Genomic DNA, 17,221 nt, shown 5'->3' with positions numbered 1-17,221 from the left:
AGGATATCTGGTCGGCATGGACGGGTTGGACCAAAGGGTCTGTCTCCCTGCTGTACATCTCTATGACTTTATGACTCTATCTGAGAAAAGCCTTGAGAAAAAAAATGAGAAAAAAAAGCATGCCAGAAATACCCAGCTGGTCAGGCAGTGTCTGGGGAGATAGGCTGTGAGGAACTTCCATCAAAACGGCTGAGGATCCTTTGGGAAAGAAACTTTATTATAGAGATCTACATTGGCAAGGAATAATTCAGACAACTATTTTAAATTAAACAGAGATCCTCTTGGGTTCCCACTGTGCCTCAATATTAATTGACTAGTTTACTTCTTTATTCTGGTAGCATCTTGGGACATTCTCATCTGGTGATTTTAATTAGATGCTCAAATGGTTGTGGGGGTGGTACAGAAGGGACTACATTTCACAGCTTGATAATTTAACTTCTTCAGCTATGTTAGTGCCCCACCCCCTAATCTATTTAAGTTGAATGAATAAGACATACCGAGCATACTCCCCACCCATTCTCCAATTACTATAGCAAGCGGAGCACATTTCATTTCCATTCTGCTTCAGTATGGTATTCACTGACTCCTTTGAACTGAATGGCACTTCAGATCTGATTTAGCCTTCAGTTCATTTTAAGATTTTAGGTTCCCTAGTACATTGCTCGCTCATTAGCTTTAACAGATCTGTAGCTGCATTTAAAACAAGGGGATGGATATGAAACTTGGTTTCACCTCACTGCAGCAGACTTAGCTCTGTACTTGTCATTTATCTCAAGAGGGTTGGAATGTAAAAGCAGCGATGGGCTACCAAGGCTTTATAAAGCTCTGATTAGGCCCCATTTGGAGTACTGTGTCCAATTTTGGGCCCCACACCTCAGGAAGGACATACTGGCACTGGAGTACGTCCAGCGGAGATTCACGCTGATGATCCCTAGAATGGTAGGCCTAACATACAATAAATGGTTAAGGATCCTGGGATTGTATTCATTAGAGTTTAGAAGGTTGAGGGGAGATCTAATGGAAACTTAAAAGATAATGTATGGCTTAGAAAGGGTGGATGCTGGGAATTTGTTTCCGTCAGGTGGGGATACTATGACTTGGTGGCACAGCCTTAGAATTAGAGGGGATCAATTTAGAACGGAAATGAGGAGTCATTTCTTCAGCCAGAGATTGGTGGGCCTGTGGAATTCATTGCCAGGGAGTACAGTGGAAGCTGGGACGTTACATGTCTTCAAAGCAGAGATTAATAAATTCTTAATCTCACAAGGAATTAAGCGATACGAGGAGAGTACGGGTAAGTGGCGTTGAAATGCCCATCAGCCATGGCTGAATGGCGGAGTGGATTCGATGGGCCGAATGGCCCTCTGTCCTATGTCTTATGTACTTTAGAGCATGTTGTGTCATTATCTTTGGCAGCTACTATTGGTGGTTACCTGTATTTTTACCTATGGTGGTTACCTGCGGCGATTATCTGTGCTGTTACTTGTGGAGGTTATGTGTGTTGTTACTTGTGGTTGTAACCAGTGGTGGTTACCATGTATTGCCTGTGTTATTACAGTGGCGGTTACTATTCTTGTTACCTGTGGAACCTACCTGTATTGTTACCTGTGGTAGTAACCAGTAGTGGTTACCTGTGATAATTATCTGTGTTGTTACCCATGGTGGTTGCCTGTCTTGTTACCTGCGTAGCCTTCTGCTGTCTGATTCCTCCTTGCCTTTCCTTGACATCCCTGTTTCCATTTCTGGGGATTGGCTGACCTCTGATATCCGTTATGAATCCACTGACTCCCACAATTACTTTGACCATACATCCTCACAGCGTACTTCTTGTAAAGGCTCTATTCCATTTTCCCAGTTTCTCCATCTCCATTTCTGTCTTCGTCCCATCTGTTCCAATGATGCCAACATCGACAAGGGAGCCTTCGAAATGTCCACCTGGGCCCTCAGCCAGATCTGACCCAACTCCCACAGTTCAGACCTCACTCCCTCTCTTCCTCTCCGCAACAGTGATAGGGTCCCACTTGTTCTCAATTACCACCTCACCAGCATCCACATCCAGAGCATCATTAGCCGTCATTTCCGCCACCTCCAGCAGGATCCCACCACTTGACACATATTCCCCTCCCCTCTCTTGTCAGCTTTCTGCAGGGACCGTTCCCCCTGGGGACACCCTGGTCCACTCTTCCTTCACTCTCAACACTCCCAACAGCCTCACGGCACTTTTCCCTGCAACTGCAGTAGTTGTAACACCGGCCCAGTTACTTCCTCCCTCCTCAGTAACCAAGGGTCCATATATATAGCTTCCAGGTGAATCAACAATTTACCTGCACTTCACTCAATCTGATCTGTGCATTCACAGCTCACAATGTGACCGCCTCAACACTGGGGACACGAAGTGCAGAATGCGTGACCACTTTACAGGAAAAGTGTCTGCAAAAAAAGACCCTGAGCTTCCATTTGCCTACCTTTCACCACCCCGTCTTGACCTGTCCCATCTGCCCATCTTCCTTCCCACCCATCTGCTCCAACCAACCTATCACTACCACCCCTCAGTTGTATCCACCTATCGCCTTCCCAGCTACCTTCCCCCCCGCCCCACCCCCCACCCTCCTATTTGTCTCTCACCTCAACCCCACCCCCCCAACATTCCTGATGAAAGGCTTATGTCTGAAACATCGACTCTCCTGCTTGTCGGATGCTGCCTGACCTGCTGTGCTTTTCCAGTGTCATATATTTCGACTTCAACATGCCACCTTATTCCCTGGCCAGGCCCTCTGTCTCAGCTGGCTGCAGTGCTCCAGAGAAACTCAATGCAAGCTAGAAGCAATGCAGCCTTCTGGATGTAATATTGAGTTCTAAAATTTTAGCGCTTGAGAATTTTCTCCCATGGTCTTACTCCAACCTCCACACACCAGACCTTGTTATCACGTGGTCTGCTACCACACACAACCTATTGGCAGCTACCAATAGCCTTCATTACAGCTATTCATTCCCCTAATAGATCTTTAACCACTCCTTTCTTCAACTGCGTTTTTCCTTCTTTGGTTTATACCTCCACCTATCGTTTACTCCTCCACCTACCCCCACCCCATCTCCTATATAAATATTAACTTTTTCCCAGTTACCGTGAGTTCTGAGAGAGGGTCACTGGAATGAAACTTTGACCGATTTCTCTCCACAGAATGCTGCCAGACCTGCTGAGAATTTCCAGCAATTATTTTTTTGTTACCTTTTGTTATCTGTGAAGATTACCTGTGTTTTTATCTGTGGAGGTTACCTTCAAATCATAGAATCCCTACTGCCTGGAAACAAGTCTTCTGACCCACTGAGTCCACAATGACCCTCCGAAGATCATCCAACCCAGACCCACCTCTGTACCCTATCCCTGCATTTCCCATGGCTAATTTACCTAGCCTGCACACCCCTGGACATTATGGGCAGTTTAGCATGCAGGAGAAAGTGAGGATTGCAGATGCTGGGGAAATCAGAGTCATAAAGGGTGGTGCTGGAAAAGCACAGCAAGTCAGGCAGCATCTGAGGAGCAGGAGAGTTGATGTTTTGTGCATAAGTCCTTCATCAGGAATGTGGAAGGTGAAGGGAACTGAGAGATAAATAGGGAAGTAGGGGTGGGGGTGGGGGAGGGGGGATGGTGATAGGTGGGAGCAGGTGGAGGGGTAATTGTGATTGGTCGGTGGAGAGGATGGAGCAGATAGGTGGGAAGGAAGATGGATAGGTAGGACAGGTTAAGAAGGCGGTGCCGAGTTGGATGGTTGGATCCGGGATGAGGTGGGGAGAGAGGAGATAAGGAAACTGGTGAAATTGATGTTGATTCCATGTGGTTGAAGGGTCCCAAAGTGGAAGATGAGGTGTTCTTCCCCCAGTTTGCGGGTGGTTTTGATTTGGTGGTAGAGACCACCCAGGATTTGCATGTCACTGGGGGAGTTGAAGTGGTGGGGTTGTTTGGTGCATGTGTCCCAGAGATGTTCCCTGAAACGTTCCATAAGTTGGCACCCCCCCCCAGTCTCCCCGACTGAAGGAGACCACATTGAGAGCAATGGGCACAGTAGATGAGGTAGGTGGATGTGCCAGAAAATCTCTGCCGGATGTGGAAGGATCATTTGGGGCCTAGGTTGGAGGTGAGGGGGGAGGTGTGGGCACAGGCTTTACAACTCTTGTGATGGCAGTGGAAGGTGCTGGGTATGGAGGGTGGATTGGTGGTTGTGTTGACCTAATGAGGGAGTCACAGAGGGAATGGTTTCTGTGGAATGCACATAGGGATGGGGAGGGAAATATATTCTTGCTGGTGGGGTCTGTCCATAGGTTGTGGAAATAACTGAGGATAATGTGCTGTATCTGGAGATTAGTGGAATGGAAGGTGAGGACTGTGGGAGGGTGCAGTTAGAGGGGTGGGGTTCCTAACCTGCAGATCTTTGGACTGTGGGAGGACACTGGACCACCCGGAGGAAACCCATGCAGACACGGGGAGAATGTGAAAATTTTACACAGTTGCCTGAGGCTGGAATCAAACCTGGGTCCCTGGTGCTGTGAGGGCTGCAGCACTAAAATGGCTATTAGGGGTTTTCTTTTTAACAGACAATCAAAGGGAATTTTAGCTCACGCAGCATTTCATTTCGCTCAAATCATGGCCTTCACAGCCAGATAACAAAATGCCTGAGGCCTAGTAAGATGGGACTAGAATGCAAACAGTTACACTCTGATAAGGAAGTTCAGGTGAAAACCACCTGATGAGAGATTTCCAATTTTTTATATGAAATAGGGAAAATGTGACTGACCTGAGATGAGGCTTTTTAAATAATTATAATTACATATTAGCGTAGAGACATATTCATACAAGAATAGAACTTTAAATACATTACATATTGGGGAATTACATTTCTGAACACAATTAGCCTTGGATGCAAAGACTAGTTTCGATAAACACCCTTAAAGAAACTTCTTTCTCCATCAACATGAAGATGAGAATGCCAAGAAGTTATAAACCAAGATAACCCCCGGTAAGAGTACCGAGTAACAAAGAATGTAACAAGAAACAATTTTGAAACAGGGACACTTTTGAAGTAACTCCATGAATGCCAATATCCAATCACCAAGTTTATTTACACATGTACATTACATCACATTGACCCAGCCAGTACAGAGCCAGCTCTCAGAGTCAACCGAACCTCTGACCTGTTTATTTTGTTTTTCTTTTTTCTTCCCACATCACTGCCTAACAGCAGTAGTGCTTATTTTTCTCCACCACCCATATCACGTGAGTGCAGGTGTAGGACACAGTGAAGAACAAACAAGTGCATAAATCTTTATTCAATTTTTACCACCTGGAAGATAGGAAAACACCCGAGTGGCCAGTGACAAGCAGTGCCCTTCACATCAAAGGGGCAATACTGTGTGATCAAACAGTGAAGGGGAGGGCAGGGATTAAATCAAAATAGAGTTGGAGGTGGAAATCATACACTCCACTCCCTGCGGAACCCACCTCTCCCTAAACAGCTCAAAGGCGTTGGTAGACACAGCATGCTTCCTCTTCACAGACACCCAGGTTCTAACGTAACCACTGAAGAGGGGCAGGCAGTCGGCCCTCATGACCCCCTCCACGGCCCGCTGCCTGGACCTGTTTATGGCCAGTTTGGCCAGGCCCAGGAGTAGACCCATGAGGAGGTCCTCAGACCTACCCTCCGCCCCTCTGTACCGGGTGCCTGAAGATCAGGAGTGTTGGACTGAAATGCAACTAAAGACAGAGAAGAAGGTTTTTAAGAAAATCAAAAAGGGAGTGCAAATGTCCACACCCAATATATACATGGTCCGTGGACTCCACAGCACCACAGAACAAGCGGTTGGGTTGGGAGTCCGTGAACCACCGCAATCTGCGGTTGAAGGGACCGCTGTGTGCAGCACCCTCCACCCCAGATCCCCGAGAGAAAGGGGGAAGGACCCCTGCGTGGAGAGTCCTCCACTGGGGATCCCCACTGCCTGGTGGCAAATGGGCAGACACTCCTGTTTATTTTTTTCACCAGCACTCAGTGTGAAGAGAATCCCTGACACTCCCGCTTATTTATTTATTTTTACATTTTCTTTTGCAACCCCCACACTACCGTCTAACTGCGGTAGTGCTTATACTTTCCCCAGCACCCATGTTGTGGGTGTGCGGGTGTGAGACACAGTGAGAGACACAAGGTGTACAAATCTTTATTCAGTTTCCACCACCAGGAAGCAAAAAAACACCCGAGTGGCCTGTGACAAGCAGTGCCCTTCACATCAAAGGGGCAATGCTGCGTGATCAAACAGTGAAGGGGAGGGCAGGGATTAAATCAAAATAGAGTTGGAGGGGGAAAGACACTCCTGCTTATATAGGATAAATAGGCAAAGTCTTTTCCCTGGGTGAGGGAGTCCAGAACTAAAGGGCATAGGTTTAGGGTGAGAGGGGAAAGATATACAAGAGACCTAAGGGGCAACTTTTTCATACAGAGGGTGGTCCGTGTATGGAATGAGCTGCCAGAGGAAGTGGTGGAGGCTGGTACAATTGCAACATTTAAAAGGCATCTGGATGGGTATATGAATAGGAAGAGTTTGGAGGGATATGGACTGGGTGCTGGCAGGTGTGACTAGATTGGCTTGGGATATCTGGTTGGCATGGACGGGTTGGACCAAAGGGTCTGTTTCCATGCTGTACATCTCTATGACTCTATGACTCTAAAGGTCTTACTGAAATCCATATACAGCTCATCAACATCTTTACTCTCATCCACCTGTTTGGTCATCTCAAAAAATCACCAGTGGTGATTACCCGTGTTGTTACCTGTGGTGGTTACCTGTGGTGATTACCTGTATTGTTACCTGTGGTAGTTACCTGTGTTGTTACCTGCGGTGATGATAAAGTGTGCTGCTGGAAATAGTACAGCAGGTCAGGCAGCATCTGAAGAGCAGGTGAGTCAATATTTCGGACATAAGCCCTTCAGCTGGACTGATGCCCGAAACATTGACTCTCCTGCTCCTTGAGTGCTGTCTGACCTGCTGTGCTTTTTCCAGCATCACACTTTACCAACTCTGACGCTCCAGCATTCGCAGTCCTCACTATCTCTCACTTGTGGTGGTTACATGTGGTGGTTATATGCGGTGATTATCTCTGTTATCCGTAGTGGCTACCCATGTGGTAGTTCTCCATGGTGGTTACCCTGTAGAGGTTACCTCTAGTGATTACATGTGGTGGTTACCTTTAGTGGCTACCCATGATGGTTACCTGTGATGGTTATCTGTGTTATTACCTGTAGTGATTACCTGCAGTGGTTACCTGTGGAGGTTACTCATGGTGGTTACCTGTGGAGGTTACCCTTGGTGATTACCTATGATGGTTATCTGAATTAATACCTGTAGTAATTACCTGCAGTGGTTACCTATGGAAGTTCCCCATGGTGGTTACCTGTGAGGGTTACCCATGGTGGTTACCTGTGGTTGTTACCTGTGGAGGTTACCCATGGTGGTTACCTGCGGAGGTTACCCTTGGTGCTTACCTGTGGTGGCTACCCATGGTGGTTACCTGCGAAGGTTACCCATGATGGTTACCTGTGGTGGTTACCCTTGGTAGTTACTGGTGGAGGTTATCTGCAGTGGTTACCTGTGGAGGTTACCCATGGTGGCTACCTGTGGAGGTTACCCATGGTATTTACTGGTGGAGGTTATCTGCAGTGGTTACCTGTGGTGATTACCCATGGTGGTTACCTTTGGAGATTACCCATGGTGGTTACCTGCAGAGGTTACCCATGGTGATTACCTGTGGTGGCTACCCATGGTGGTTACCTGTGAAGGTTACCCATGATGGTTACCTGTGGTGGTTACCCTTGGTAGTTACTAGTGGAGGTTATCTGCAGTGGTTACCTGTGGAGGTTACTCATGGTGGTTACCTGCGGAGGTTACCCATGGTGGTTACCTGTGGTGGGTACCCTTCGCGGTTACCTCTGGTGGTTAGCCTTGGTGGTTACCGGTGGAAGTTATCTGCAGTGGTTAACTGTGGTGGTTACCCTTGGTAGTTACTGGTGGAGGTTATCTGCAGTGGTTACCTGTGGAGGTTACCCATGGTGGTTACCTGTAGAAGTTACCCATGGTGGTTACCTGCAGTGGTTACGCATGGTGGTTACCCATGATGGTTACCTGCGGAGGTTACCCATGGTGGTTACCTGTGGTGGTTACCCTTAGTGGTTACCTGTGGAGGTTCCCCATGGTGGTTACCTGTGGAGGTTCCCCATGGTGGTTACCTGTGGTGGTTACCCTTCGCGGTTACCTCTGGTGGTTAGCCTTGGTGGTTACCTGTGACGGTTAGCTCGGTGGTGGGAGTGTGCTGCTTGTCATTTATGCAGTCCTGAGGAGCTGCATCTGATTCTTGCACACAACCAACTGTGTGAAAAAAGCACTGTCCTGGTTGTACAGTGCTGATATCCAGCTGATATTGACTATTGGGTCACAGGGTAATGGAACCAATTGAAATCACCTTTGGGGGTGGGTAATGAAATTCCCCAACCCCATTCTGTCCATATAGTTTGGAGGGGGAGAATAAGACTCCCGTCCCATCCCACATTGTCATCGGCTGGTGGGGCAATGACAGCACCCCCCCTCCTCCCTCCACTCTTTCTCGCCCCCCCCCCCCCCCACATCCCATGCCCAACTTCTCTGAGAAATCCAAGGCTGTTGCCACCCAGTTGAATACTGCAGGCAGTGTTTTAGATGGGTGAGCTGTGCTCTGGCCTTTCAACTGCTGCGGTGAGCAGTGTGATGCCGTGTGAAATCCAGGCCAGGATACTCTCGTTGGACAAAACCTGCCCGCGCCTTCCACTCTGTTTAGAAAGGAGAGGGAGAAGGTGAGGTGGGAGCTGCTGCCATTTGAAGGGGAAGACACCCACACTGCAGCTTTGTGAACGATACACAGAGTCCTACACCACCAAGAATCTGCGAGTGTTTGTTTATTTGGAGATGGTTTGGGCGTACTTGCCACATCCTCACAGAGCTTGCCCACTTCAAGGCCAGCTGTGGCATTGCCTCGGGGTCCATAGCTCAATGGGGAGCAGGGGCTGCAGAGAAAGCAAGCTCTCTGCGAATGCCATCTGGAGCTGGACCCTTCCATGCTCCTTGGCAGCGATGGGTGCAGTTCGCCCATTAATGATCTCCTCCATATAGAATACCTGTCAGGGTTTCTCGCTGACTCCCCTGGGGCAGTGAGGTGACAAGGGAAGCTTGCCTTACCCCAGCTCAGGCTGTTCCCCACTCATGCTCAATGACTCACTATAAGACCATAAGACACAGGCACGGAAATTAGGCCATTCTGCCCATCAATTCTGCTCTGCCGCTCAATCATGACTGAGATGTTCCTCAACCCTAGTCTCCTGCTTTCTCCCTGTAACCCTTGATCCTCCAGAACGTATCTATCTCAGTTTAAAATATACTCAGTGACCTGGCCTCTACAGTAGCAATGAATTCCATAGATTCACCACTCTATGACTGGAGATGTTTCTCCTTATCTCTGTTCTAAAATGTCTTCCCTTTACTCTAAGGCCTTGCCCTCGGGTCCTGGTCTCTCCTACCAATGGAAACATCTTCCCAACATCCACTCTGTCCAGGCCATTCAGTATTCTGTACGTTTCAATTAGATCCCCCCTCATCCTTCTAAACTCCATCGAGTATAAACCCAGAGTGCGTAAACATTCCTCATAAACTAAGCTTTGCATTCCTCGGACCATTCTTGTGAACCTCTGAACATGCCCCAATGGGGTATGGGGCCCAAAACTGTGCACAATACTGAAAATGTGGTCTAACAAGAGCCTTATAGAGAATCAGAAATACATCCCTGCTTTTATGTTCAAAATAAATGCGATCATTGCATTTGCCTTCCTAACTACTGACACAACCTGCAAGTTTACCTTGAGGGAATCCTGGACTAGAACTTCCAAGTCTCTTTGCACTTCAGGCTTCTGAATTTTCTCCCCATTTAGAAAATAGTCCTTGCCTCTATTCTTCCTACCCAAGTGCATGACCTCACACTTTGCCATGTTGTACTCCATCTGCCACTTCTTTGCCCACTCTCCTAACCTGCCCAAACCCTTCTGCAGCCTCTCTGCCTCCTCAATGTTACCTGTCCATCTATCTATCTTGGTATCATCAGCAACCTTAGCCAGAATGCCTTCACTTCCTTCATCTAGTATAAAGTGAAAAGTTGTGGTCCCAAAACTGAGCTTTGAAGAACACCACTTGTCACTGGCTCTCATCCTGAGAATGACCTTTTTATCCCCACTTTCTGCTAGACAGCCAAATTTCTATCCATGCTAGCACCTTGCCTCTGACACCATGGGCCCTTATCTTACTCAGTAGCTTCCTGTGCAGCACCTTGTCAAAGGCCTTCTTGAAGTCAAGGTAGATAAATATCCATTGGCTCTCCTTGGTCTAACCTGCTCGTTACCTCCTCAAATAATCCTAGCAGATTTGTCAGGCATGACCTCCCCATAATGAAACCATGCTGACTTTGCCCTATTTTACCATACACTTCCAAGTATTCAGAAATCTCATCCTTCAAAATGGATTCCAGGATCTTACCCACAACCGAGGTTAGACTAATCAGTCTGTAATTTTCCATCTTTTGCCTTACTCCCTTTTTAAACAGGGGTGTTGTTATTTTCCAGTCCTCTGGGACCCTCCTTGATGCTAGCAATTCCTGAAAAATCACCACTAATGTCTCCGCTATCTCTTCAACTATCTTCCTTAGAATTTTGGGGTGTAGTCCATCTGATCCACCTACAGGCTATTCAGTTTTTCTAGCACCTTCTCCTTGGTGATGGCCACCACACTCAGCTCTGCCCCCTCACTCTCTTGAATTTTTGGGATATTATTTGTGTCTTCCACTGTGAAGACAGACACAAAGCAATTATTCAGTTCCTCAGCCATATCTTTGTTCCCCACTACTATCTCTCCATATTCATTTTCCAGTGGCCCAATGTCCACTTTTGCCTCTCTTTTGCTCTTTATATATTGAAAGAAACTCTTGCAGTCTTCCTGTATATTACTGGCTAGCTCACCCTCATATTTAATTTTCTCCCTCTTTATTTCTTTTTTTGTTGCTCTCTGTTGGTGTTTGTAAGCTTCCCAATCCTCTGGTTTCCCACTGCCCTTCGCCACATTAAATGCTTTCTCTTTTGCTTTTATGCTATCCCTGACATTCCCTAGTCAGCCATGGTTGCCTCATCCTCCCTGTACCATGCTGCTTTTTCCTCGGAATGAATCTCTGCTGTGTCTCCAGAATTACTCCCAGAAACTCCTGCCATTGCTGTCCCACTGTCTTTCCTGCTAGGCTCCTCTCCCAGTCAATTCTCCCCAGCTCCTCCCTCGTGCCTCTGTAGTTGCCTTTATTCAACTGTAATACATTACCTTTAATTCCATCTTCTCTCAAATTGATGCGAGGAATTCGAGCTATAGTTAAAACCGCCTATATAAATGCAAACCTCTCTTTCCATCCCAATGTGCAGCCCGTTGCTCATGTTGCAGGGTTTTTAATATTTTGGTAAACCTCGTTTCTAACTTGCCTTTAAGAGGCTTACTGCCTTTAAGAAATGGCAGGGCTGCTTGTACCATGTGATTGGGAAACAATGTTGCTGGGCATGAGCTGCAGTGCGCTGACAAACCTACAGCATGTGCTGAAACATGCTGGCAGCCTAGAGAGGAGGAGACCAGCACACAAGGCCCAGGGTTTACCCAGTTAAATTCGTTCAGATGCGTTGATCCAAACGACACCCTGCCTCACCCACCGTGATCCAAACAGGACGTAGGCAGGCCGTAAACTACCTCTCTCCCCCACCCGTCCGGAATTAAGGTGGGAACGAATATATCTCCGGGACCCTTAAAACAGCCACGATGGAGAAGAATGTGCCGGTGAGTGTTTGGTGTGAGCGCATTGAGGGAAAACAGATGGGTCCAGGGATGTTTCACTCAGTAGATAAATGGTGACCAAGGTCTAGATTCTGGAGTCCAGCTCTGCGCCGCTGATAGGTTTGCCATTACGAGAGGGCTGGTTAAAGTGACAACTGATGACAATACTCTGGACCATGTCTGCTGCATTCCTGCCTATTAGCGTATTGCTCAGTCTGATAGCATGTGGGCACTGGGACCAGACAGAATGGGTAGCTTCACTCAATGGTAGGAGTAGGCCTTTTGACCACTTGAGGCTGCTCAGCCATTCGTTAGGATTGTGGCTAATTCGAAAGTCAGTGAGCCCCCGGCAGACCCCCCACTTTCCATTTGATTTTTTCAAAAACTTGCCTTGAACATATTCCATAACAGCAACCCACTGCTCTCTGCAGGAGAGAATTTCAAAATGAATGGCCCACTGAGAGAAGACATTGCTGCACACCTCGGTTGGGGGTCACCGCATCTTTAAACTGTTTCTAGATTCCTCAACAGGATGATGTTGGGGCTTGGATTTGGTGAATAACAAACTTCCTTCATGATCCAGTAAACGCCCTTACTTTAAAGTTGGACGCAGAAGGGAACACTGCAGACCTGGTCAAATTGACCTCTGACCTGCAGTTTAGCTGCATGTTATTATCAGCTGGCTTGTGCAGTGTCTTGGGGAGGACTGGGTTATCGCAGGAGTTCTGAAATGCTGGTAAAGTGTTGGCAGCAGTGCTGCCAGGTGTCAGGGTGCTACTGGATGTAACTGAATGACCTCCGGGTACAGCTAATGGGAGGTTATTGTCATGGAGCTGCAGCAACAGAGGGGTTTGGAGCAGTAGAGAGAATGAGCTGTTTGCTGAGAGAGAGAGAGAGAGAGAGAGAGAGAGAGAGAGAGAGAAGCCCTTGCCTCTGTAGATTCTTCGGGGACCACTGTGACCTGCACCTACAATGGTTACAGCAGGGAAGCAGGCCAGTCAGCCTGTTCTGCTTGTACTTGCAACCCTTTCCTCGTAACCCAGCAACTTCTTTCCTTTCAGGTGATTATCAAATTCCCTTTTAATAGCCACGACTGACTGTCAGGTCAAATACTACAGCCCGACCCCCAACCCCCACCCCACTGCCGAAGTGAGTCACCATTCCTTCTTCTGTCATTGACCTTAAACCAATGCCACCATCTCTCCAATCCACCAAGGTTCTCAACCATAGGAACAGTTTCCCTCCAATCACTCTGTGCAGAAGGTATTTTCTCATCAATCTGTTCAACGATGTTATTACACACCTCTGGAAAGGATGGGACTTGAACCTGACCATCCTGGCTCAGAGTTGGGGCAGTCTATCAAATCTCCTCTCAACCTGCCCTCCTGTAAGAAGAAAGGCCTCAGCTTTGCCAATTCAATCCACATAACCTATTCCAATTGCTCCTGGCACCCCTTTCCATTTATCTCTCAGCCCCCCTTGACCCACAAGCCTCATTCCTGATGAAGGACTTATGCCTGAAACGTTGATTCTCCTGTCCCCCAGATGCTGCCTGACCTGCTGTGCTTTTCCAGCACCAGACTTTCAGCTCTGATCTCCAGCATCTGCAGTGCTCACTTTCTCCTGGTAAATATTTCCTGCACACTCCTCAGCAGCCTTCACCTCCTTCCTAAATTGCAGGGCCCAGAATTGGACACAATATTCCAGATGAGATCAAACTTGTGTTTTAACCAGGTTAACCACAGCCTCCTTGCCTTTGTACTTGACACCTCTGTCCATCAGTCCCAGGAACCCATATTCCTTATTAACTGTTTTCTCAGCCTGTGCTGCCACATTCAGGGATTACCCCCCCCAGCCCTTTCTGTTGTTTAGAGTTGCACTCTTTATTTCTTTACCTCTCTCTTGTGTCATTAGTCTGAGGAAATGCATCACTTGACTCCCCTGTAATACATTTCATCTGACCTATGACTGTCAACTGCCAAAACCTGCCTAAAATTGGGTTTTTCCTCAATTTGTTGGTGGTGCTTACTTGTATCTATGAAAAGGAGTTGCTTTCCACTCCAGTGTGGGAGTTGGCTTCTGCACATAGAATCATTCCTGGAGGGAAATGTGGAACTGACAGTCTAATGCTAAGGGGGAATCATGAAATTGATGAAAGAAAGAGCAAATACAACATGAATGTAAAATTATAAGAAATAAAAAATCTGATTGCAAAAACATCTATAAGCATTTGCAATAAAAGAACAGCAAAGCTAAATATAGGTCAACTACAGGCAGACAAGGGACAATTTATAATAGAAAATGGAGAAATGGCAAAGATGCTAAATAAGTACAAGTCTTTCTAGAGGAAGACATAAGTGTCCCTGTATCGCTGAAATAATTACGATACAAGGTACAGTGAGAGAGTGGAACTGAAATAATCAGTATTAGTAAGAAAGTAGTCTTGGAGAAATCAATGGAACTGAAAGTTGGCACCTTCCCAAGACTCACCAATCTTCATCTTAAGAGATGACTATGGAGGCAGTGGATCTATTGGTAATCATCTTCCAACATTCTGTTAGTTTTGTAACAACACATGCAGACTGGAAAGCACTGTTACAGAGAAAGAAAAGGGAACTACAGATCTGATAGCCTGACATCAACAGTAGAGAAAATATGAGAATCTATTGTAAAAGATGTAATTACAGGATATTGAAAAAAAAATCATTTTCTGATAGGGCTGGGCCATTATAGATTAGTGGGGAAACCAAAATTTTATAAGAGATTTTTCCAGGATATTACAACCAGAGTCGATAAGGAAAATGTGGTGGATTGAGATTTTTCAAAGACTTTTGACAAAGGAGTTTAGGAAACAAAATTAAAGTGCATGGATTAAAATTACAAGTAAAGCCCAGCTATTGCAGCAACTGGGGGTAATATACGAGCAAGGATTGTTTTATTCACTTATGGGAAATGGGCGTTGCTGGGTGGCCATAATTTATTGCCCGTCCCTAGTTGCCCTTGAGAAGGTGGTGGTGAGCTGCCTTCTTGAACTGCTGCAGTACATATTCTGTGGGTTGACCCACAATGCCATCAGGGAGAGAATTCCAGGATTTTGACAAGCAACAATGAAAGAACAGTGAGACATTTCCAAGCTGGGTGAAGTGCTTGGGGGGAACTTGCATGATGTAGTGTTCCTATGTATCTACTGCCCTTGTCCTTCTAGATGGAAGTGGATGTGGGTTTGGAAGGTGCTGTCTAAGAACATTTGGTGAATTTCTGCAATGCATCTTGTAGATAGTACACACTGCTGTGACTGAGCATTGGTGATGGAGAGAGTGGATGTTTGTGGATGTGGTGCCAATCAAGGGGGCTGCTTTGTCCTGAATGCTATCAAGCTTGTTGGAGTTGCACCTGTCTGGGCAAGTGGGGAGTATTCCATCACACTCCTGACTTGTGCCTTATGGTTAGTGGACAGGGAGTGAGATGAGCTGCTCACTGTGTACCCCTAGCATCTGACCTGCTGTTGTAGCCACTGTATATGGTGAGTAAAAAGTGAGGTCTGCAAATGCTGGAGATCAGAGCTGAAAATGTGTTGCTGGTTAAAGCACAGCAGATTAGGCAGCATCCAAGGAACAGGAAATTCGACGTTTCGGGCCAGAGCCCTTCATCAGGAAACTGATTCCTGATGAAGGGCTCTGGCCCGAAACATCGAATTTCCTGTTCCTTGGATGCTGCCTAACCTGCTGTGCTTTAACCAGCAACACATTTTCAGCACTGTATATGGTGAGTCTGGTTGAGTGTTGGGTTAATGGTAACAGTTGATAGTGGGGTGTTCTATAGTAATTGTAACAAGGCCAGCTAGGTGGACCTCATATAATATGACTTTTCTGACTGGGGTTGTTAACCTGGTCCAATCAGGGAGCCCTGGCTGACAGATATAACAGGAGTGTCAGACAGCCTGTTCACTCTGAGCTGGCTCTGAGGGCCGGATCAGTGTCGAGGAGTTTCTACATCTAAATAAAGGGTGACTTCTTGTAAGCTCACAGCCTCTGTGGAGTTATTTCAGTGGCGATGAGAGCAAAGCATGCTTCTGAAGAAAATTGTTGCAACAGTTGTTGTTGAGTTGGGATAAGCATTTCTGGGCATCATGCCAATATTTGGGAAGCTTGACTTATTTGATCCTGCTGTCAAAGACTGGGCCTGGTTTGTGGAAAGAATGCATTATCTTTTCTGGGTGGGCAGATGAAAAGCAACAAGTAATTCTCCTGACAGCTTGTGGACTTGCATTTTTTTTTCTCAGTTATCAGGTCTTAACTTTCCCTGAGGCACTCGATATTAAAATCTTTCAAGAGTTGATGGATTTAGTTAAGAAATATTATGATCCCAAGCCTCCTGTAATTCTGAGACACTGAGGTTTTTAATTGGCAATTCAAGAACCAGGGAATTCATTTCAGGATTTTTGATTGGTTAAGATGATTGGCAGAGGCATGTGACTTTGGTTCAAGCCTTCATGAGATGCTGAGAGACCGTTTATTGTGTGGGATTAATGTGATCATGTAAAAGTGCCTACTAGCTGAAGCCTAAGTAGACTTCAAACAACAAACAACTGGCTTGATCCTTGGAATATGTGGCAAGTGGAAAATATGACTGGCACGGTATTCCAATGGAAGTGAACACCCTCACCAGTCTGACCGAACCTGGGGAACACCGCTTGAGTGAAGGTAATTCATAGCCTCATTTATATCCTGAACAGAGGGACACTAGGTCAGCCCACACAAAGCCCCAAAACGATGCAAAGCCTTGGCCAAATGATTAAAACTTTCTTCAAGATCCGGTCCGGCAAGCCATTGTAGTTGCTGCCAGTATACAGACTCGAGACAGCAAAAGAGCCCTGCATTACCTAATGTGAGTAAGAGAATTCATAGGTTGGTATCCAGGACAGTGCACACCCAGGAAGGTCCACCTATATCTAGTTTGCTTAGCAACTTCCAAATTGGAACCAATCAAAATAAACATCTGGTTAAATGGTCACCCAGTTCCAGTGGAGGTCGACACTGGCACAGCTATTTCGGAATGGTTGCAGAACCAGTCTTTGTCAAAATTCACAGTGGACTCCAACCCTTAAGTTTGCGCAAGACCTTAGCTAGACTAAGAACTTCTACAGGGGACCCTTTATAGATTAAGGGTACAACTTTGATTGTGATCTCTTATGATGACTAGCTTGTTCAGTTGCCACTGATAGTAGTAAAAGGCTTGGGCCCAACCTTGATGGGGTGAAAGATTTACCTAAATTGGCTCAATATCAGAGACCAGATTG

General features: G+C 46.5%; 1 protein-coding gene across 2 annotated transcripts in view; it reads left to right on the top strand.

Moving 5' to 3' along the window:
* Positions 1-697: 697 nt before the first annotated feature.
* The window catches only part of LOC132822163 (caveolin-3-like), a 42,489-nt gene continuing 25,965 nt past the window's right edge, over positions 698-17,221 (top strand). Inside the window, exon 1 of one of the 2 annotated variants that reach the window (XM_060835235.1) lies at positions 698-939. In XM_060835235.1, coding sequence (XP_060691218.1) covers positions 925-939 — 15 coding nt within the window. In that variant the 5' untranslated portion in view covers positions 698-924. Of the gene's footprint in view, positions 940-11,828; positions 11,926-17,221 lie in introns of those variants that run through there. The other variant, XM_060835234.1, reaches the window with a different exon arrangement.

The sequence above is a fragment of the Hemiscyllium ocellatum genome, chromosome 14 (assembly GCF_020745735.1).
Source record: "Hemiscyllium ocellatum isolate sHemOce1 chromosome 14, sHemOce1.pat.X.cur, whole genome shotgun sequence".
Taxonomy (NCBI): domain Eukaryota; kingdom Metazoa; phylum Chordata; class Chondrichthyes; order Orectolobiformes; family Hemiscylliidae; genus Hemiscyllium; species Hemiscyllium ocellatum.
This window is presented reverse-complemented; position numbering and strand designations above follow the sequence as displayed.